We start from the raw sequence: 23,870 nt of genomic DNA on the forward strand, positions 1-23,870 counted from the left end.
AGCAACTTTCAAAGGCTATTTTAAATGAACGACTATCCAAGCACACACTACATGCTTTAAAAACAACCCACTAGTTTAACACTAAGTGAATGTCGCTATCGGTCAACAGCCCTACAATCAATAAACAGGTTCATACACACATAACACCACAAGCACACACAGATACATGTGCACACACATTCTTAGTGAATCTGATTTTTATTTAATTCAATTTCATTAACTTAGAATTCAAAGTATTCTGACTTTTAATAAAGTTTAACTTTATACTGCTGAGAAAAAGTACTAAGCGAGTGTACGTTTAAAACTACCAATCTAGTGGAGAGGGCGTAACTGAGTGGTAGAGTGTATGTTTAGCATGCACAAGGTCCTTGGTTCAATCCCCAGTACTTCCACTTAAAAAAAGAAAAAAACCTACCAACCTACCCTTAAACATTGATAGGGTTAACAGGCAGGTAAGTCTCACGCCTTTATTAACACAAAGGCCCTCTACCCAGCAGCTCAGGATGGGGCGCAAGAACTCGAACTGCATTTCATCAGAAACAGAGCTTTAAACCCTCGTTGCCTTGAAATCAATAGGCGAAATCATTTTAACAGTGAGAGCCTGGACTCATTACATGCAGTAACTGAATTATTATTATTAGGGTGGAAGGCTATTTTCCCTGTTATAACAACTCTACAACACCGCCGATCCATCTGGTCAGCACAGAAAGACCCCGCTGCTGACAGACACCAGCCACCTCCCACTTCCTGACACGGCGCTCAAGTCAGCTTCCTCCGACACGGCACTCTCACTGCGACGGGACGGCCTGTCCCAGGTCTCCAACGAGACGCCCAGCGGAGTGTGGCCCTCGGGACGAGGGGACCACCCAGCAGTCCTCCAGAAAGCCCAGAAGGGTGGAGAAGCCGTGCGGCAAAGAGCCATCAGAAGGCATCGCCGTTCACAACCCCCCACACCTTCCCATGAGGTAACCGACTAGCGTGTCGGGTGGAAACCAACACTCCACAGAAGCGACTTCTTAACGACTGAAACCACTCGTTACCTTTGTCACTCGGCCAGTCTCTGAAGATCTGCAAAGGACACTCGTCGTCGTCAAGGATGGTCTCTTTAGCACCCTTCTCATCAGAATGCTGGGCTCCAGGAGGAAGCGTGACCTACAACGGAAAGACCTGTGACTGCCCCTGAGAGACAAACGAGCGGGGACTTGAAAGGAAGAATTTATTGTTTTTGAGTAAATAAAAGTCACTGTAGAACTGAAACAATTCTCACTGAAACCATCGACAAAAATGAAGGAAAAGAGTTTCCAATAAAAAGCTTAGCCAGTTCACTGCACCATTTTTATTCACCTGCCTCTCTGGCCCCCTCAAAATACTAGCCTGAGTATGTTTTCTGACAAACTCTGTTTCGGAAGAACAGCATGCAATGGTTAACTTGTGAGTGATTTCTTAAGGAAAGGTAACCTCATTAACGCAGACCCCGATCTCTCAGTCCATAACCCACCTTTTGCAATCAAACAACTGTTTTTATAAGGTACTTTCACCTAATATAAAACCTTTTAGGATAGCCATCACATAACAAACAGAGTAGCCCTCTTCTTCCTGTAGATAACCCAGTTCTGTGATTAAATCTTAATCAGATCACTTAGATGTATTACAAACAGTGCTCGCTACTCAGTCAACAAATGCTCTCAGACACGGCACGCACGAGACTCACAAATTCCTAACATGTGTTACGTTTTACACTATGTTTGTACAGCAGTCAAACCATTGTCTTCATCACTCGAGAAAGCCCCCAGCAGCCCAGAGACAAGAGCCAGTGAGCTGGCTTGGCATCCCCGACGCCCTGCTGACTGCCTGCCTTCACTCTCAGCACCAGCACCAACCCAGCACGGCTCCAGAGACCCTGCGCCGAGCCCGTCACTGGCACCTCACCGTTATCCCCAACCCAGTCGAGGTGGTAACGTTACCCGAACAGACCTTACACCCAGTTACGACACATGCTCACATACCAAGTGGACCAGACTCCTAGTTAGACTCCCTGCTACTTCTGCCTCTCTGTTTCCTGTTGCTCTGTCTGGTCCTCCCCTGTTCCATCTGAAGACAATCTATGCTGACATCAGATCTCTGATCTTCTCTCTCCTTTTCTTTCTGTCCCACACTTGGCAGGGCTCCTTAGCTTTATCTTTCATGCTTTCTACTGGCATTTTTCTCCTATCCCTTACTCACTTAGATTTTCAATGTTCAAGAGCTCTTTGAAAGTTCCTCCTCATGGCATCCTGGTCTTATTTCATGGATGTCCACCCCTCCTCTGAGTCTCTTGGTGTTTTGAACACTTCCATCTGCTTTCTGCACCATCTCTTTTATCTCCAGGTTCTCTGATCTATTTGTGCTGGTCTGTCCTTCATTTTAAAGGCATTTCCAAACGTGTGTTGAGTCTGGGCTGTCCACTCACGTTCAACAGCAACTCACAAGAAAGCTAACAGTAAAGGCTGAATGTAAGAGCAAGGATTGCTGTGCGCAGGCTCCGAGGGAGGCTCCTGGGCCAGCACCTCCAGGGCTCAGGTTCCACACAGAAGCCCCCTCTGGGAGGACTCCTTATACCCCGGCTGGCAACGCTCTGGGCGCAGCCTTCCGCTTCGTCCCGTCTGCGCGAAAGCCCTCGCTGCTCCTGTCACCCCGCATCCAAGACCTCCTCCCCGTCAGCAGCCTTTAGGTGCAGAGGGCGCGGCAGTCACGACGGGAAGGCACCTGCTGGGGCCGACCACTGCGTATGAACACTGTCGGCCCAGCCGCCGCTGAGCCCCCGGGGCTAGGGTGCAGGTGCCATCCACAGGCTGCTCTGGTCCAGCAGGTCAGAGCCCCTCCTTCACTTCTGCAAAGCTGCATTTACAGCTCTCCTGCCCTCTCTTCTCTCATTGTCTGTTCTTGCGCATTTATACAGGGTTTTTTTGTTTCTTTATTGCAATTTCAATGGGACAAAGACATCCATTTTCTCATTTATTTCTGAAATAATGAAAATTGGGCCATATTCATAAAATTACAGATCTACCAAGTAGTTCTTCCAACTGAATATAAATTCTTAGCTCTTCAGCAAAAAGGAAAAAGGCATAAAACTCAAGGAAGGCCTTTTACTTAATTCCATCTGTAGCAACACTACAAAACACTGCTGAGAGCTTAGAGAAGACCACATACTCTGTTCACAGCCTGGAAGACTGAATATTGTTTGGATTCTGATTCACCTTCAGATTCGATGCAAACCTAGTCACAATTCTAGCAAGTTTTATATAGATATTGCTAAGCTGTTTCTAAAATTTATTTGTAAACACAACTAGTCTAGAATAACCAGAGCAATTCTTAAACATAAAAACAAAAAACAAAAACAGGACCTCACATGATTTTAAGGCTTACTATAAATCTACAGTAATCACAGTTTGGTCTTGGCAGAAAGATGTAAAGCATACAAATGAATGAAACAGAATGGATTCCAGAAACAGAACCAAACACATATACGGCCAACTGATTTCTGACAAAGGTGCAACCACACCCTGGGGGAAGAGAAAGCCTTTGTAACAAACGGTGCTAACATCAGCTGGACTTTGGTGTGGAAAACAATGAACACTGATCCTAATCTCACACACATAACTTAAAACAGAACATACAGACCAATGTGTCAGACCTAATACTATAAACTTCTACAATAAAATACAAGTGAAAGTATTTGAAACATTGGAGGAGGCAGATTCTTACACAGAATACTAACAGCATAGAATGCTAAAAAAAAAATAAAGTTGGACTTCAACAAAATTAATAAATTTTTACTCTTCGAAAGATACCATTTTAAAAAATGAAAAACCAAACCAAGTCACAGACTGGGAAAAAACTTTCACAACAGATGTGTCATACACCGGGCTTGACCTATATGTACAGGTCATGAGGGAAATTCTAACTTCTGCCACCGTGAGACAGTCCTCTACCCAGCAGTACAGCTGCCAGTTACAGTAACAGAGCACATCGAGCGCAGGGAGGAGGCGGCAGGGCCACCAGAACATCAGGTACCTCTGGGGGGATGACGGTGGTGACACCACTTTGGCAAACAGTTTCTTTAGAAGTTACACTTACGCCTACTGTGGAATTGAGCCATCTACCCAAGCACTGAGTCAAGAAAAAGACGGGCCTTTATGGGAAGACCCAGACACGCATGCTCAGAGCAGCTTTGCTGGAAGAGCCCCAAACTGAGAACTAGAACCAACACAAATTCCATCAAGAGCTAAATGGACGGACCAACTGTGATTCATCAATGGAATGAACTACTACTCAGCAACACAGAGGAGGCAGATACTGACACACACAGCCGCGGAGAAGACTCCTGCAGTCATGATCTGAACAAAAGAAGCCAGGCAAACGCTGAGTGCATACCACATGACGCTGTTCACACGAAAGTTCTAGGAAGTGCAGCTCATCCATAGGGACAGAACGCAGACTAGTGGTTGTCCGGGGAATGAAGATGAAGGGAGGGATGGTTACAAGGAGGCACGAGGGAACTTCTGAGGATGAAGGGAACGTTGACATCAACGTTGTGCTGATTCGTCAAAACTGATGGCACTGAACTCAGGCCACATGTGGCACTCTGCCCTGAACTCAACAACCGGTGGGGGAAGGACTAAAGCAAGTCATCACACTTTTATCATTTAATAATCAATTGCTAAGATGAGAAAAAAGAGTATTTTTTTAAAAAATCTACTTTCAATGAGATTCTGACAGAGAAACACTGCTGTGAAGAAGTTACTACCTATTTGCGAGCTGCCCGCCTGATTCTACTTGGTGTTACCGAGTCAGTTCCTACCACGTGCCCAGCACGGAGGCCCAAGTCTCACTGTGTTCCTCGAGCACTGCGGCCAAAGAGCGCCAGGGTCTCTGTCTCCAGGAAACTGGGGACGAGCACAGACCTGCCGCCCAAGTGCTGGCCGACAACCGACAGCAAACCTAAACGCACTTCAAAGCTGAGTCGTTACGATGTGTCTTAGTAAAGACTGTAAGAAAAACAACATTGAAGCAGCTTCTACTAAAATAAAATTGTTACGTACATACGCAAAATAAAAACTGGAAGGACACGTATCAAAACGTTAATACTGCTTCCCCTTTGGGATTAGAACTATAAGCGGTTCTCACCTTCTTCAATTTGCCTTTTTAAACTTCTCTTAGTCTGTAACAGGGACGGAGATTACTTTTGTAATAGAAGGGAGGATGTTGTTTTTTATAGACATTTAACACATGGTTGTGTGTGTGAGACTCTAAGAGACGCAGCGCGGGGAGAGCCGGCCTCGGTCTGACTGCGTGCGAGGAGCACCCTCCACTTACACGCAGACTTCCAGCGAGGGCGCCGCGGCGGGGCGGGGGGGACAGTTACCCGGGCGATGCAGTAGTCCTGGGGGCTCTCCCTCTCCAGACCGTACTTCTCCAAGGCTTCCGCCACAGCGAAGTCCGCAGCGTCAGTAGTGGACAGCAGGATCGTCTTGTAGGGAATATTTGGCTTTAAACTATCTGCGTAAATCCTCAGCGTTCCTCCTGGAAGAAACGTTTTGACATCTTTGAGCACAACGTTACTGTATTCTAATCACACAGATCTGTGTAATAACTCGGCTTTCACTTCCTGTTAGGTGACACACATTAGCAGTGGCACGCTGATCCAGTGACACTTTGCTACGGTGAATCCCCTGAGTGACAAGGCTGTCTCTGTCCTCTCCTCAAGCCCACAAGACTGTGTAAGGACGGGCTGATGTGCACCACGGGTGAGGGTGGGAAAGCGAGGCACCGAGAGCCTCCTGACAGCCCGCTCTCCCGCCGGCCGCCCTCTCCCTTCCTCACCACACGCGCTTACGTGCTCACTCACTCCCCCACCATCTCTACTTCCTGATATCAATCTGAAGCTTTAAAACTTTAAAAGCTGGAACAGTATTAATCTCACTAAATAACTCAGTTTTTAAAAACTGAGCTAGAAACCAGGACACTTCATGTGCCAGAGTCCAAGAATGTTTCCTGCGATACCTGTCCCCAGAGCACTGGGCTGTTTTTATCTCTGGCACCGCAATCAGAACGTCACTTCCAGCTGTGAGCTCCTGCGAGAGGGAAAGTCGCCTAGTACAGAGCGATCGGGGTGTCCTGACATGTTCTTTTCCGTTTGTGTATTTCTATTTAATTGGATCCTATATATGTGTTAAATTACTGTCATTTTTGGTGTCGTATTTTGCTTTCTACTTACGATCTAAGATTTATAAGCTCTAAAATCTTAAGTCTAGATGAAGGACTACTTGGGGGAAGCTAGGCGAGGGTCCACACCCCCCACTGCTGTGACCCTGGGGAAGCTTCCTAATGTCCTTTTCTCGCCCGTAGGTAAAGAGCTAGATTAACGATCTGAGGCTCTCCTGAAGCAGATTCTGAATTTCTCTGACTCCTTGCCTCTTCTGAATTCTAATGCAGTTATTTTGGCTACTGAATATGTCTCACACCTCCTTTCAACAAGCCTGGCACATAGTGCATTATGACAACCTGATCATAATAAAATCATGCTGGTCTTTTAAGAATAATCAGCAAGTCCAGGCTGGCAGCAGAATGCAGACCCCTGACACAGGCTAGGAGTCAGGCTGTCTACAAACCCTCACAGATTGAGAGCCCCCTGTCCCAATGCTGAGGACACAGTGTGAACCAGTCAGTGTCTGTCAGCGTCCTAGCCTTCAAACAGCTAACTAACATCATACTTAACGGTGGAAAGCTGAAAGCTTTTCCTCTAAAATCAAGAACAAGACTGGGGTGTCCACTCTCACCACTTCTATTTAACATAGTACCGAAAGTCCTAGCCACAGCAATCAGACAAGAAAAAGAAATAAGGTATCCAGATTGGAAGGGAAAAGGTAAAACTGTCACTATGTGCAAATGACATGATATTACACACAGAAAACCTTAAAGCCTCCACCAAAAAACTATTAGAACTAAGACATAAATTCAGTAGAGTTGCAGGATGCAATATCAATATACAGAAATCTGTTGCTTTACTATACACTAAAAATGAACTATCAGAAAGAGAAAGAAAAAAAATCCCAGTTACAACTGCATCACAAAGAATAAAATACCTAGAAATAAACTTAACCAAGGAAGTGAAAGACCTATACTCTGAAAACATTGGTGGAAGAAACTGGAGATGATACAAAGAAATGGAAAGTTATCCCGCGTCCTTGGACTGGAAGAGTTAATAGTTAAAATATCCATACCACTCAAAGCAATCTACAGATTTAACGCAATCCCTATCAAAAAAATACCCATAACATTTTTTACAGGACTAGAACAAATAATCCTAAATTTTATATGGAACCCCAAAGACCCCAAATTGCCAAAACAATCTTGAGAAAAAAAGAAAAAAGTTGGAAGTATATTATACGCAGACTACACTACAAAGCCACAGTAATCAAAACAGCACAGTACTGGCACCAAAGAAAGACACATAGATCAATGGAACAGAGCCAAAACCCCAGAAATAAACCTACACATCTGTGGTCAACCTACGACAAAGGAGGCAAGAATATAAAGTGGAGAAAAGACAGTCTCTTCAATAAGTGGTGCTGAGAAGACTGGAGAGCTGCCTGTCAAAGGATGCAATCAGAACATTTCCTCACGTCGCATACAAAAATAAACTCAAAATGGATTAAAGACCTACATGTAAGACCTGAAACCATAAAACTCCTACCAGAGAACATAGGCACAACATTCTTTGACATAAATTGCGGCAATATTTTTTTGGACCTGTCTCTTAAGGCAACAGAAACAAAAGCAAATATAAATAAATGGGACCTAATTAAACTTAAAAGCTTACACACAGCGAAGGAAATCATCAACAAACAATAAGACAACCTACTGAATGGGAGAAAATATTTGCAAATGATACGACTGATAAGGGGTTAATATCCAAAATATATAAACAGTTCATACAACTCAATATCCAAAACAAACAAACAAAAAGAAACCAGACTAAAAAGGAGGCAGAAGACTGAAGACATTTTTCCAAAGAAAATATACAGATGGCCAGTGGGGACGTGAAAAGATGCTCAACTTCGCTAATCATTAGAGAAATACAAATCAAAACCACAATGAGATATCGCCTCACACCTGTCAAAACAGCCAACAGCAAAAAGTCTACAGACAACAAATGTTGATGAGAGTGTGGAGAAAAGGGAACCCATGTATGCTTTGCTTTGTGGAAATGTAAACTGGTACAGCCACTATGGAAAACAGTATGGAGACTCCTCAAAAACTAAAAACAGAACTACCATTTCATCCAGCAGTCCCACTCCTGGATATATATCCACCCCCCAAAAAAATCTAAAACACTAATTCAAAAAGATACATGCACACCAGTGTTCACAGCAGCATTGTCTACAATAGTCAAGATGTGGAAGCAACCCAAGCGTCCATCAACAGATGAATCGATAAAGAAGATGGGGTGGGTGGGGGTGTGTGTGTGTGTGTGTACAGACATGTACATACACATACTGTCTAAAACATAATTTGGTTTTAGTATAATGAGTGTTAAGGCATCCCCCCCAAAACAATAAATGGATACAGTCTAATTTAATAGAAGATTTTTAGTTTAAAAGCATAAAGCATAGTATTATCCCACTAGAAACACACACCTCCCAATTCCCTAAGGAAGGAGAGAAAGAAGAGAACCTAACATTTTTAAATTCCTACCATCGACTAAAAGCTGCAGCTCTAGAACTGAGGCAGGATTATGACCCTGTTCGGAAGATGAACACAGTGAGGCTCACGGTACACGAGGGTCTCAGCCCGGCTCCAGAGTCCCCGTCCCAGTGGTCTGCGGCTCCCAAGACTGTTTCCAAGAAAACGGAGACAGAAGAAGGGCTGGCCCCTCAGGGATTTTAGGGTCAATTACACTGGGAAGACATCACAAAGTAAATGTACTTCAATGTTAAAAATACTTTACAAAGTCCAGGGCTGAAGCTTGTCGCAAGTCACGCCGTGTGATCAGCCGTGAAGTGAGTGACACGTCAGTGTGTCATCAGAACCTGGGGAGCCAGCCCTCGGGCGAATGAGGCGGAAGCAACAGGCTCAGCTGCCACCCTCCGGACACTAACCCACGTACGACCACATTCTCTACCAACCTAACAGCTAAGCTAAGAGCCACAGTGAGTCACCAGCGTGTATTTTCTACGTTATTTATTAAAAACCAACAAAACGCCTGAGCTTGCTCCATCTGACGGCCTTGGTATCAACCACAGCGACTATTTTGCCAGCAATACCTTGTTTCTGAGGACTCCCTAGGAGTCTGTACAGAAAAATGTTCCTTCCATCCCAACTATCCTGTTCATAGACAAGCTCTAGTCTTTGGGAGTCTGGTTGTTTCTCCTCTGAATCCTCTGGGTTTGGGGGTTGGTTTGTTTTTTTCCTGGTTTCCATGCCCACTCCAACAATGGCCTTTCCTAAAATTTCTCTACTACCTGTATCCTTCCCACCCCCAAATCTCCTCCAGGCCCAGCGGCGCCCTCCGGAGAACAGAGCACTCCCGACAATCTCCCCCGGCACGGCTGCCCGGCGCCTCCCAGGACACACACGGGGACCCGTCTTCCACTGCTGGTGCCCCTTCACTCCACGTGCGCCCGTCCACGCAGCTCGGCACGGGGTGGCGCCCCGAACGCCCCCCTCCTCAGGGAACTCGGCGTGCTCCCGGCTCCCGGCAATTCTCCCTCTCGAACAGAGCCGCCCTCCTCCCTGCGGCCGCCGCCGCCTGAGCTCAGGGACGCGTGCCTCCCGGTGCGCCGCAGTCCTGCTGCCCGCACGCCTGCCGCCCTGCCGTGCCCGCAAAGCTGCCCTCGACCCTGCTCCCACAGTGATCTCTCCAGATCTGGGGCTTGGGCTAAATTAAAAGCTTTCTAAATCCCTAGTTTAAAACCCTTTCGGCAGTTTATTAACAGATCATATCACCTATTTCCATCCAAGTACCCCCAATGGCAGAGGAAAATGAATATGGGTCTCTGGGGCCACAGCTTCAAGCGACATGCAAAAAGTTTCCTATTTTATCTAATGAAACATATTAATGTTGCATGCTAGCCTACTTTAAAAAATATTTTATTAAGTTACTTACAGAAGCGGATATTCTAAGCTAGGTGTCTGTCTCCTGACTCACACACCCCGAGCCCACACTGAATACTCAAGGAGTCTCCGAGGAAGTCACTTCAGTGACAAGGTCGAGCTCCTCCCCACGGTCTGGAATGTGGTCAGCACACAGCAGGCAGCGAGCACCCTTTTGGTCCCTCCTAAACTTCCACTACATTTCCTCTTCCTCAGCTTTGTATTTTCTCTCTCCTTCCTCTTGTCTTTTCTTTTTCAGTGCATATTTTTTAAGCCCCTTCAAATCCTTGATTGAACAAGACAGGATATACACAAACAGATAATCCTGATTCTCAAGTCAGCTATTAAATTGTTTACGGAACTAGTAAGTCTCTCAGTGCCTCAGTTTTTTTGAATCACTGATACCACAATTCCCATGAAACATACAATTAAGTCTCAGTTACAAGGGCACCAAAGATCAAAATAAACATGTGATGCTAGGGAGGCAATTAAGCTTGGGGCCAGCGTCCACGTGGCTGGTGGCTGTCTGAACACTGCACTGAAACATGAGGCTCTGTGTGCTCCCAAGAAATGGGATCAACAGCAACTCCCATCAGGCAGGCAGAGTGAAGGGGCCCTGCATTTTAGAGCCACGGTCTACAGACCTCCTCACGAACGGAGACAAGGTAAGACAGAGCACTAACAAAACAGAGTAACACTGTGCCCCAAACATGACCGAGTGTGAACACGGCTTCTCCCAGACGGATCTCACCTGCCGCCACACACACACGCACGCACGCACGCACACACACACACACTGGATCACAGGCACAACAAGGATGCGGACAGGGAGACTCAAGAGAAAGGGCCCACCATGAAGTCTCCTTCCCAGCAAAACTGTTACAAATGTGGATTGGGAGGAAAGCTGCCTGTCCCGACATTCAAACCCAAAACTGTGAGTGAGCCAGTGAGTGTACAGCAAGCACCCAGAGCTTAAGCCCCTGAGTGCGACCGAACACAGAACCGCAGGGCTGATGACGTACCGGGTCAGACACTTGCAGGAAAGGCTGGATCAACGTTACAGCTCTCTAACACAAAGATTCTGTTTGAAACTCAAATGATTATGCTATTATAAAACCACTTTATAACTAATTTGTAACTTTATAACATATTTTATTTGGTGAGTACAATTATAAGTTAATTACAAATTAAAGTTTTATGCCAAATAGCTAAAAGTATACAAAACCAATTTATAGGTCGAACAGTAAAGTGATGTGTTTTACCTTCTCTTGAGAATCTCTATTTCCCTCAGGCACAGAGAGCGCCCTCCAGGATATGCTGGTAAGTGGGGACGTCAAGGTGGGGGTGTGCGGGGATGCTGCCTTCTAATTAAAGGGTGGGTGGGACAAAAGCCAGACTTCTCTAAATGCACCTTGTTTTATAGACTTGACTTAGAAACTATTAAACACCACTAAATTTTACAGAAGCAAACCTCAAAAATCAAAAGCAAAATAAAACAAATAAACCTCGGTATAAATCAGCAAGGGTATACAATCACATAGCCAGGAATCAATTATTTCACAAAAGGCTTAAAAAGTCTTCTTTCATATTGTTGTTAACAATAGAATAATTTTTATTTTGATATTATAACTGTATATTATGAAGAAAAGCAAATAATTATGTTATTGTCCTCAGGAGGGAAGAACTGTATCATGAGAGAAAAGACACCCAGATTTACTAAAATCAAAGTAGTGAAAAAACCAAGTATTTCCTAAGCTCTGTCTACTAAACAGGCTTAGAAGCAAAGACTAATCAGTAAGAAGGAGCACTCTCAGCAACCAGACACTAAAGGAAAAGCAACAGGGGAATCCTGCTCCTGGGCTTATGTCCAGAAGGAACCCTACTTCAAAATGACACCTGCACCCCAGTGTTCATAGCAGCACTATTTACAACAGCCAAGACATGGAAGCAGCCTAAGTGTCCACCAGCAGATGACTGGATAAAGAAGAGGTGGTATATTTATACAATGGAATACTACTCAGCCACAAAAACCAACAACATAATGCCATTTGCAGCAACATGGATGTTGCTGGAGAATGTCATTCTAAGTGAAGTAAGACAGAAAGAAAAATACCATATGAGATCGCTCATAGGTGGAATCTAAAAAAAAACCACAAACATAAATACAAAACAGAAACAGACTTACAGACACAGAATACAGACTTGTGGTTGCCAAGGGGGTGGGGGTTGGGAATGGACAGACTGGGAGTTCAAAATGCAGAATAGATAAACAAGATTATACTGTATAGCACAGGGAAATAAATACAAGATCTTGTGGTAGCTCACAGAGAAAAAAAAAATATGTGACAATGAATTTATGTATGTTCATGTATAACTGAAAAATTGTGCTCTACACTGGAATTTGACACAACATTGTAAAATGACTACAACTCAATAAAAAATGTTAATAAATAAATAAATAAATAAATAAATAAATAAATAAATAAATAAAATGGGTCTCTTGTAAAAAAAAAAGGAACAGGGTTCTTTATAGAGAAAGAGCCACTTCCTAGCCTGAGGCAGGAAAGGCGCAAGGCGAGCTGAGACACAGCGCCCCCGGGGATGCGTTCCAGGGCCCCTGGGCGCGCCAAACCCCGCCGGCTCACAGCGACAATTCACGGATCAGCAGGGACTAAAACTGCAATCGATGGAAAAACACTGAGAAACTTCACATTCACGAGTTTATTAAAAAATTTTACAAACCACGCTCAACTGTGGATGATGCTAAAATAAGTATTTCTGTCCCATGGCCTCCCACCCAAGAACCTAACCCTGCGTCTGTATCTAGTCAAGGAATGGAGAAAACAGGAGGAAAAAATGGTAAACGTGAAAATCTACAAGACATTCACCCCAGGGTTTTAAAACAAACCAACGAATAAGCAAACTGAGAAAATAAAAGAGGGGAAAGGGCATTTTAGAGTGAAAGACACAGAAGATGTGTTAACCCACTGCAGTACTTAGGTTTTATCTGGATTCTGACTCAACTAAAGGAATTATCTGAGGCAATCAGGGAACCATGAACAGTGACCAGGTTTCTGAGGACATGTAAGGAAGCACTGTCAGCACTTTTGCATGTGATGAAGGTTTGGTTTATTTTTGTTTTTGCTTTTTAGGAATTGTTACCTTTTAGGAAAGTATATCAAAATACTTATGGATGAAATCATGAGAAAGCTGGGATTTGACTCAAAAGTAATTGTTTGGGACTGGCAGCAATATACGTAGAAGTAGAGATGAAACACTATTTGTCAATTACGGAAGCCTGGTAACAGGCACACGGGAAGCTCACTATATCTTTCTCTCTTCTTCTGAAATTTTCCAGAATTAAAAAAAAAAAAAAAAGAGCCATATTGGGGGAAAGTATGTAACTAAACATACTTAAGGCAAAACTGATTTTGCACCAGACACACATGGTGCATGCTTGCCATTAACCGGCTGTGTCACCCATTAATCTCACTTAAGCAAGGGCTCATTCGCAAATAGTAAGGAGCATTGACTAACACCCTCTACGACAAACGTAACAGTGAAAAACATTTCAAAGTTTGCACCTGAATCAGGCCGCCCATCTGAGCTCCGAAATTCTTGCATTCTCTTTTCCAGCTTTTGCTGCCGCCTCCGTTTCATAACCACCTCAGGATTAGAAATTGTTCGGGTAAAGCTAGTTTCAGGCATATCTTTGTAAACTTCAGCAGCCAGTCGAGAATTCTCACTGGAAAGGAAAAAAAGGCAGTAACAAGATTTTTTCAATTTTACATTAGAAATAGTTACACTGTAATCATATAAAAATAAAAATGGCAGGTGTTATCTGGCCACACCTGTTCCCTGCATAATTCTGTCATGTACTACTTACCATGTGCTAATTACTATGGGTAAAGGATAAAGATTCAACACAAATACACTGAATAAGGAGAAATTTATAATTAAAATGTTATACTGAGTTTACAGAACTTACTATGCATTCATTAATAAAGCTAAAAGAAAGGTGTATAAATCATATATTCATTAATAAAGCTAAAAGAAAGGTGTATAAATCATATATTCATTAATAAAGCTAAAAGAAAGGTGTATAAATCATATATTTCAGTCATTTCTACCAGTTTTATCCTAAAATAGACTAAATGAGTGACACAACATTCCAACCACAAGAAACAAAGAATTAACATACTTTAGTTAAAAAAAAAATCTTCAAATTACAGCAAATCTTAAAGAACTCAGCATGATTTTTTTTAAGAACTAAGATTTATCACCATTCACTTTCTTGAAGCTAAATTTTTAAAAGTAAAAAGCTCCAAAAGTTCCTGTGATGAGTCAACTGTAGAGTGATGAGATGAAAACTAAATATTTAAATAAGATTGACATACTTAACTAAATTTGATAAATGTATTAAAGATGTCATTTTTTAGTCATAATTAAAAGTCAGTTAAGCTTCGAGTCAATCAAGTTGAACATAACTCATTTTAAGTAGCTCATTTTCTTAACACAAATAATTATCACCCTCTAAGCTAAATTAACAAGGTAAAGGGCAGCCTAAGTCTTCAACTTTCCTCTTCTTTGGTGTTTTTCATATGTGAGCAATATATTTATACAAGTCCCTTCTCCTGCATAAACACATGAGATAGAGCCTTACCCTGCACCACTGTGCTCCTAAGAGCCCACACGCATTACGCAGTCGGCACTGCCTCACAGATCGACTGCTAGGCCACTCTGATGCCACCCACACTGGGCTCAAGTACCACTCCAAAGTCAACATCATTCAGGATAAACGGTTAATGCCCTCAAGTCACCAGAGCACTGAGAATCAATCAGAAATGGAAAGACCTGCAGGTCACCGCAACAGAATATAGTTAAGAAACGTGTAGGAAGACATCCACCTGGCTGGTACAAAAAGCTGGATCTCACTACGACACAGCACAGAGACAGCCCACCGCCCTCTACACTGAGCTCTAAGGGGAGGGGAAGCGAGGGGGCTGGTGGGCTGCGGGGGACGTGGCCGGGGCAGTCTGGTGACACAAGCTCCCCACGCTGTCCCTGAGCCACTCTTCCAGGAGGCATTCAGATGAACCCTCAAAACTGTGAAAACAAGGAAGTCACTGGAGCATTATTTGTAACAGCAAAGGAAAACAAAGCCCTGTGAGCTATCAGCACACGCACAACAAGGGCTGGCTGCGTGACTATGAAGTTACATGAAGAGTACTGCCTAGTCAGCTAAATTACTTAAAACACGTATTTTTCTGAAAACATGTATTTGTGAGTGTGTATATATATATTTATTTGAAATATATATGTAATTTCTATGGAAAACGTCATTTGATAAGTTCCAGTTTCACAAGACTGATTGTATTTGTTTAGAAACTCTACATGAAAGTAAGAACATGTTTGCACAGCAGAAACAAGCCACGGTTCTCTCTGGGCTCGTATGACAAGTAACTCCTTTTCCCTTTTTGACCAACCTGTGCACTCTGACTTTCTAAAACGAACGCCATTGCCTTCAGCAACAGCAGAGCAGCACGCAGAATACTACGCAGTCAACCCCAAGGCAAGCAAGAGGCTGAGTCAGCACACGGCCCCTGCGTGAACTAACTGAGCTGGACGCTGACAAGGCCACCCTGAGACCAGACTCCCACTTACGGAGGGAAGGCCAGTTTCTTCTAACATCTCCTTCCTGTTACAATGAAGCACAATGGTTTCCTTATTCCCCTGGCTCGGAGGTCAGAAGCTCAGAGCCATCTAGACAGAAAGGACACCTACGGTGGGCTGGTGCGACAGAAGAAGGAACGACAGGTGGGGCTGGAGTGGACCAGCGGGGCACTGAAACGCCAAGGGAACAGCAGCCTTTCTCACTGATCTGCCAACCTCTCATCGGGTGTCGAGGGCGAGTGAGGTGTGTAAGAAACCACTGCTGCCTTAAGGAATGAGAAGACAGAAGTGAAAGGCCAGGCAAAGGGTGCGGAGAACGCCGACATCACCTGTCTACTCAGAAAAAACAACAGCGCCGCCAGTCGCCTTACCTAAGGTCCGCAGGCTCAGTGGACGGGTACCGTCAGCAACAAACCTCGCCCAGTAGGACCCCCTAGCAGCTCTCAACACAGCAGAGCCAGAGCACACCCAAATGGACTGCTGTTCATCCTTCTCGTAACTTCTCTGGTAATCCCGTGAAGCCTGTCGCGTTAAAAGACCCTTTGGCTTACAAAACAAAGAGGAATATTTCCAGAATCAACTTACATGTCATCCCCATGGAAAGGTCTATCGTCTTTATCAGACGCCTGCCTCATTGCCTCCTTTTCTCTCTTCTTTTTTTCCTTCTTTTCTTTCTTTGAGAGAGTTCTCTTGAAGTTCTGGATAACTCCTTCTTTTTCTTGCTTCTCAGGTCCGTTACTCTGAGCCTTCTGATGGAAGGAACATTAGCGTTATGCCGGCCACACACAGAACCGCGCACCGCCATCCCAGGCGGAGCTACCTGCACCTCACGTGCTACAGGCAAAACAAAGCCCTGGCAGGGAAAGGGCCGGGGCGACGGAAATGTGCTGTCTCGATGGGCCGACAGTCACGGGAGTGTATTTACCAAAACTTAACCATACATTCCAGATCTCATTTCACTGGGTGTACATTTTACCTCAGACCAAGACTAATAAGCAAGGGAGGAAACAAACCAAAAAACCCAAACCCAGTAAGAGAACCAGGGTGTGAATCACCAAATCTGATTTTTAATAAACAAAAATCCAAGTAATTTACATAAAGTATCTTAAAGGAACCAATGAAAATATGGAAACAACTAAATGTTTGAATCATTATCTACTTTATAGACATTTTCTTTAACTTTAAAAGAAATGTTCAGAGTAGCCCTAATAACCTGGCTTTTATGAAGCAAAGTTCTAAGTATTGTGCTTGTACAAAAACTTCCGATTTCTTTTGCAGATCTTGCTTATTCATTAGCTTACTCTTGACTTAGAATATTGCCTGCTAGCAGATGACACAGAGACAAATTACTTTTTATATAACTAAGTAGGCTGCCTGGTAAAGAATTCAGAAAAATAAGAGATTATTGGGAACAAAAACTGCCTTCCACTTTACAAGCTGGCATGTCCACTTCCACTGCTGGCTACTGCAGCCTCACCCAGACCCTGAGAAGAGGTCTAACGCACACCAAGGAGGAACTGCCCATGAAAGGGCACGTCAGCTGAAATCATGGTGCAGAAACAAATAAAACGTGGACAGAAAAAAAAAAAAAAGCTACCCATTCTCATCTCATGTATTTGCTGCAAAGGCAACAAGGCCCTGGAGCACAGTGACAAGAACACAGTTTGTGCGTCTGAGACTCCTCAACACGGGACACTCACATCACACAAACAGCAGAGAACGGCTGCCAAGACCAAAGAATGGCAGTTTTCCTCCAATCTGTTGGGGAAAAAAATTAAATAGAAGATTTTTCTCAAGATATTCTTAACCTCTGAACCTCTGCATCTGCTATCCCTCATCAATACTGGATTCCAGAGCAAGATGTCACTTGATTTAACACAGAATTATAGTTAATTTTAAAATTATATCAATATTTCCTAGTACTTCACATAAAAAAAACAGTAGCATAGGAATTCCAGACATCCTGCTACCTGAGAAAGCGTTAGACTCACTGTCACATCACCCAAAGAAACTCAAGAAAGTTTACTAATTTCTGACGTTACACATATAATATGAAAAAGGTATTAAATATGCCTTAAGTTGTATCTGAGAGTTTGCACACAAATAAGTTATTGAAGTTTTTTTGTCCTTTTCAATTCTTATTAAAACATATTTTGACTTTTATAATTTATAAAAAAACTGAAGCTGATTACCTGACCATTAAGTCTCTTAGTAACAGAAGTTTACGTAACACTTTGAAAAAGGAAGGAGCAATATTTGGGCTTATTTGGTGAAAGAGGGGAGGAAGCAGGGAGAAGCTGGGCTCCTTTAAATTCCTTTGTGGGTGGAGGGCAGAAGAGCAGTCTGGGAGGGAAGCACTGGGAATAAGCACCCTTGATGGCAGCCAGACCCCTAGACCCGGGCAGCCAGACCCATGACAGAGCAGTCAAACCCCCAGACCTGGGACGGGGCAGCCAGACCCCCAGACCCATGACGGGGGAGTCAGACCCCTGGTCCCGGGACGGGGCAGCCAGACCCCTGGACCCAGGATGGGGCAGTGAGACCCCTGGACCCGGGACTGGGCAGTCAGACCCCTGGACCCGGGACTGGGCAGTCAGACCCCTAGACCCGAGATGGCAGCCAGATCCACCTTGGGGGGCGCAGCGTCATTCTCATTCTTCAGAACGAATCTGCCCTCGCGATCATCCTTATTCCAATTCAGCTGCACGACTAGGGGTTTCTCATCTATATCTAATCTTCTTTCTTCTTCAAAACATGAAAAGAAAAAAAAAATGAAGACATGGTTATTTAATGGCACTAACCAATACAACATTCTGATATACATTTCATTTTACAGACAAAAAATACCTTACTACCTCGATTACTTACCAATAGACCAAAATGTAACTTAAAATGTTAAGTGAGAGTTTCAATAATTAATTGGGTATTTTGGCGCTACTTTATGTAAATTACTAGCCACTGACCAGGGACAACTTCCCGACAACTTCAGAATCTAGCCAGGAAAATAAGAGAAACACACGTGGACTAGAAATATTCGCCGGCCTTGCTGTATGTCTGTTTCCGTAAGTCAGATTCTCACACACAGCTGGAAAATAAGGAAACTGCTACTCTCACACAGACACTCCACTGACTCACGAGCCTCTTCCCACACTGACGGCCATGGCGAAGGCTGCCCTCATCAGTCTGGGAGGTGATGATGGCACTCTTCCTCCTACCTCCACCCCTCCGAGCCTGGTCCCCAAAACACCACAGCCCCTCCGGATGGAGAAGCATCGTCCCCTTTTCTTTGCCGAGATAACGTGCTAAGTTCAGGGTCTACTTCCTACCTTGCTAGAAACCTAACAAGCCTCCCCCCGACCAGGAGCAAGGCCCACTGAGGGCCCCGCCCCGCCTGACCACCCGCTCGGGGCTGGAGCTGGCGGAGACCACCCCGCTAAGCTACACGGGACGAGCTAAAACGAGCGCTGCGGGACAGGAGGCGCAATGCCCGAGGGAGAGTCGCTGTGCCAAGTACAGAGCGAGAGTCAACAGCACACACTTAAAAGACAGAGACTTACAGAGGCTTTTAGTAAATACTGTATGTAATCAGTCATGTTAATTATCAGAAGCAGAAATTACAAATTCTTAATTATTATTAACAACTGAAAATATGAGACGAGAGTAATAAATTAGAGACCCAATCAGGAAGTTTGACATTCCTGCTACAAACCAAAATCACCAAGCTGTTCACGTTGCAGAATCTGCACTACATCAAAATCCCTCACGGCGTATTTTTTAGAGAACTCATATTAAGAACAATTAAGTCTAAATATTGAAAGAAACACAAAAACAAGGGAGAGATAGCCTAAACTACTGAGCGCAAGTGCAGTCCGGCCCTGCTGCAGCTTCACAACCCCAGGGGTCCTCTGCCCTCCCGCTCGCACGCCAGGTCTAATAGCAGAACCCCTCTCTTTTCCCGGGTGATCTCCCACGCGGACTTCTGACGCAGGAAAAGGTAGAGCGTGGCATTCCGGCGGAGCTGGGCCAGCGCTGGCCCGCACCCCAGCTGAGGCGCCAGCGGCCCCTCAGGAGCACTTTCAAGGAGTACTTTCAGGATGAGCTGCACCTGCCGACGCTGCGGGAGCCGCTGGTCCCCGAGCACCATCCCTTCTGCTGGCGCCACACTGGTGTCCAACTGGGTTTTCCAGGGTGCTGTGAAAACAAGCACTGCCCGCAAACCAGTGTGGACAGGAAAGGGGGGCGCCGCCTCCAGGAGCTGGGCAGGGCCCACCAGGGAGGGACTGAGAGTAAGAGTGGGATGACATTTTCGGTTTCCCTCTCGTTCCATGTGCATTATTTTTCCAAAATCCACCAAGTTGTCAGAGCACAAATACCAACTTGTCTGAATCTAACCACTCAATACAATGAACTGTTAGGTATTTCCTTTGGCCTCAGATGCCACTAAAAAGTCACTGACACACGGAGGGCTCTGTGACCTGAGAAGACAGATCCTGACCCGCCTGCTCCGCCCAAGGCGCGGGGGCCCACCGCTCTGAGTAGGAGGTGCAGGAGGGCGCCAGGCTGCCCCGCGGTCACACGGGTGGGAGAGACACTTCCTTGCACGCACCTTCCTTGTGCTTTTACCCCCTTACAAGTAACATAATTTACTTTTTAATGAAAAACAAATCTAGCAAACAAAATTTAAAGAAAAAATGTTCTCTTAAAAATCAGTATACATATGTTCATATACAACTGAAGCATTATGCTGCACACCAGTAACTGACACAACACTGTAAACTGACTGTATGTCAATAAAAACATATATGCAAAAAAAATCACTCATTCCATTCTTCACCTCTCTAGTTCTAATCGTAGATAGTATTCCAAAGAGTCCACATAATGGTATTCAAATAACCCAGTAGTGCAGACAGAAAAGGGCTGAAAGCAAGAAATATTTTCTTCCTCTCTGTAAACTATTTACAAAGACTCTAAGGTAAACAGAGAGCTCAACCTCAGAAAAACCATCCAAAAATTGAGCCCACCCTCTGTTGTCAAATTTACACTGGGTATTGTTTATGTAGTTGATACCAGCATAACCTTAAAAGAGTAATAAACAAATATAGCCCACCTTATATACTACTGGGGGAAAAAAATTTAGTGATACCTGAATTTCACACATTGCAAAAAAAATTTACCCAATTTCAAACGTACAAAGAAAGAAAGCTGTATTTCTGAAGTTAAGAAAAATAATGTTCATATAAGTTTTGTGGGTGAAATTTAAACACGTGTTCAAATTGGGTTTGTGTTATATATAATGCTTTATTTGCTGCATCAACTGAGATTTGTTGTTTTTTTCTTTTACAGGTGACAGTATTCCCAAAGCACTCATAAAAATTTTTATAAATTTCTACATTTCTAATCAGTCCAACTTAAATTGCTATTTGACACATAGGATGTTTTCAGAAATTTCAAACCTTAAAACAAGGAGAAATTAAAAACTACATAAAAGAATTTCTTCAAGATGCCCTAATTCATCCCAAAGAAAAACATTACTGCTCCACATTACAAAAATTTTACAGCAAGATTGATGACTCACACTCATAAAATACTGGGTTACAATTACTTGTAGTATTACAATCTATACATAAGAGTTACATGAAACATTTCTCCAAAATCAAGCAGCGCCCTGTACCACCAGTGTCTGTGGCAGCCGGGCCTGCCGGACCACTTTAACTAGGACTGTCATGCTACTTACCCCTGGAGAAATAAGCATACGTAAAGCTGATGTATTCATTCTCACACCGTAAGTGCCAGGAACTCAGAACATTTCGCGGACATAGAAAAGCTTTGCCAACCTGTTAAGTGTCCCCCCGGCCCCTGCAGAGGGAGCAGAGGAGGTGGGCAGAGCGGCAGGGCCCCTGCGCACGTGGCCGTGGACCCACCCCGATGAGCCCCGCGTGCGCACTGACCTCCGCTGACGTGCACTTCGTAGAGGGAGTACTTGGGAGACGACAGCATCCGCATATCGGGTCGGAACTTCTCCGCGAGCGTCTCGATCACATCTTGAGTGGTGGCGGTACTGGAGACCCGGATGCACTTTGTTGCAAAGTTCCCAGCAGCTTTATCTTGAAAATAAAACCTCATCACTCCATGGAACTCCAAATCCTAAAAGGAAAACAAACCGACACATTTTTGGAAAAACGACATCTCAAAAAGGTGTCTTCAGAGTCAGTCACACAACTTGGGACACGTTATTTACAATTCCTCTCTGCCTCACTTGTCTCAAGTACAAGGCAGTGGCACGGGGACCCCACGCCGACACAGCAACACCCACGCTGAGCCCTCAGCAAGTGCCGGGCGCCGGACACGCACCGTCTTACGATGTCTTTATAGCAGCCCAGTCAGGCAGACGCCGCTATTAAATCCTATTCTCAAGATCTGGTCATTAAAACTCACAAAGTTTGAGTATCTTCCTCAAGCAGCAAATCCAGAATTAAAACCCAGATCCATGGAACTTCGAAGTCCATGTCTACCTGACCCTGAGGTCCTGTCCAGTCCTGAGATTATAAAGCCTAAATGAAGAGACTGCTCTAAAAGCAGAGGGGAAATGCGGGTCCCAACCCCACCATGGCTGTAAACAAATGGAGACTCTAAACTTCTGCAGGATTATAAACTAATTTCCAGCATGAACTACTTGCCCCAAATCAACAGACACAATATAGGTTTTTCTTAAACCCTTACTTCTAGAGAAAAATATAATGGAATGCCAACCAAAGACTACTCTGCTTCAAGGGTGGCTGAAGCCCACGCGACTATGAGATGCTCCTTACCGTGGTTTCCTTTTTTCTTTTTAATCAACGGAAACAGTTTATTTGGATGACACTCTCGTGAGTTATCAGGCCCTTTGCTATAATAATCGTAAGACTCAGGGTCATACCCCAGGAAACTAGTTCCTGCTTGGTGGGTTTCATGTTATGTGGGGATGCTAGAGGGGTGAGGGCCAGAGTTCCCGTGCACCCCAAGGTGCGGCTCCCAGCAGAAGTCTGGTTCCCCTTAGAGTCGGAGTCCTCCTCAACTCTCCCCTTTCTCTCCCTCTGCACCGAGTACATCCAGCCCTTCCACCTCCGAAATACACCCAGAATCCATCCCAAACCTAATTAAAACCAAGTCAGCTAAGCCACTCCTCGCGTCGTCTTCGCAACAGCTTTCCTTCTCAGATGGCAAGTCTCCTTGGGGCTCAGAGACCCCCGCAGGCGCGCCCTCCCCCACTCCCCAGTCCACGCGCCCATCCCCCGTTGAACGTGTGATCCAACACGCACCTACCTATGTGAAGGAAAGTAAGGAAAATGGGGTATCAGAACGAGGTTGGCTGTATAACCATATGAAAGGTGGACCGGAAAACGAGACTGCGTTTCAGGGACGTTTCTCGCCCGGAGCCCTTCCACGGGCCCCAGCCCCGACCGCGGCCCCGGGAAAAGACAGGGAGGAGCGCAAGTGTTAGGAGATCACAGGACGACGGGGGCCCAGTGGGTTAGCAAACCGGGGCTACATCAGCAGGAGGCCTCTGCGTCTGCCCGGGTCCACCAGCAAAGCTAGGCCGACAGACACCCTTTTTAAGTCAATCTCTCCATCTCCACGTAGTCGGCAGCCCTGACAGCGTTGGCAGTGCCGGTGCAGCTGTACACAAGGCCTGGTGAGGGCAGGGACAGCTGGGGACTCCTGCGGCTGCCACTGCGGGTTCACTCCCCGCCCCCCACCGCGCCGCCCACAGGCTCCTGAGACGGCACTTGGGAACACAAAGCTCAGTCTGGAAGTGAGGTCGCATCCGTTCAGGGTTTTATCCCGGGATTCCGATCCTCGCACGCTGCCGCCCTGAAGCCACCGTCACACACTCGACGGTCTTCTCCAAAGGCTCATCCTGGTACCTCTACAAATCCACCCCCATCCTACTCAACCACCCCGCTAACAGAGTGGCTTTCCGTCCTTTGTGATGGGAATAAAACCGCTGGCTGTACCTATATCCTGAAAGGCACAGCAGTGCCAGCTTCTCTGAGGATCATCAGTAAGTAATCCAAACCAGCAGA

General features: G+C 44.9%; 1 protein-coding gene across 16 annotated transcripts in view; it reads right to left on the minus strand.

Moving 5' to 3' along the window:
* Positions 1-23,870, minus strand: part of AFDN (afadin, adherens junction formation factor) — a 122,591-nt gene that overhangs the window by 70,505 nt on the left and 28,216 nt on the right. For 9 of the 16 annotated variants that reach the window (XM_074367967.1, XM_074367966.1, XM_074367971.1 and 6 more), the window contains exons 2-7: positions 21,756-21,951; positions 18,437-18,552; positions 16,393-16,556; positions 13,719-13,879; positions 5,405-5,562; positions 1,041-1,152 (exon numbers count right to left, since the gene is read on the minus strand). In XM_074367967.1, coding sequence (XP_074224068.1) covers positions 1,041-1,152; positions 5,405-5,562; positions 13,719-13,879; positions 16,393-16,556; positions 18,437-18,552; positions 21,756-21,951 — 907 coding nt within the window. The remainder of the gene's footprint in view (positions 1-1,040; positions 1,153-5,404; positions 5,563-13,718; positions 13,880-16,392; positions 16,557-18,436; positions 18,553-21,755; positions 21,952-23,870) is intronic. The other 7 variants (XM_074367973.1, XM_074367958.1, XM_074367972.1 and 4 more) reach the window with 3 other exon arrangements.

This window comes from Camelus bactrianus, chromosome 8 (assembly GCF_048773025.1).
Source record: "Camelus bactrianus isolate YW-2024 breed Bactrian camel chromosome 8, ASM4877302v1, whole genome shotgun sequence".
Classification (NCBI taxonomy): domain Eukaryota; kingdom Metazoa; phylum Chordata; class Mammalia; order Artiodactyla; family Camelidae; genus Camelus; species Camelus bactrianus.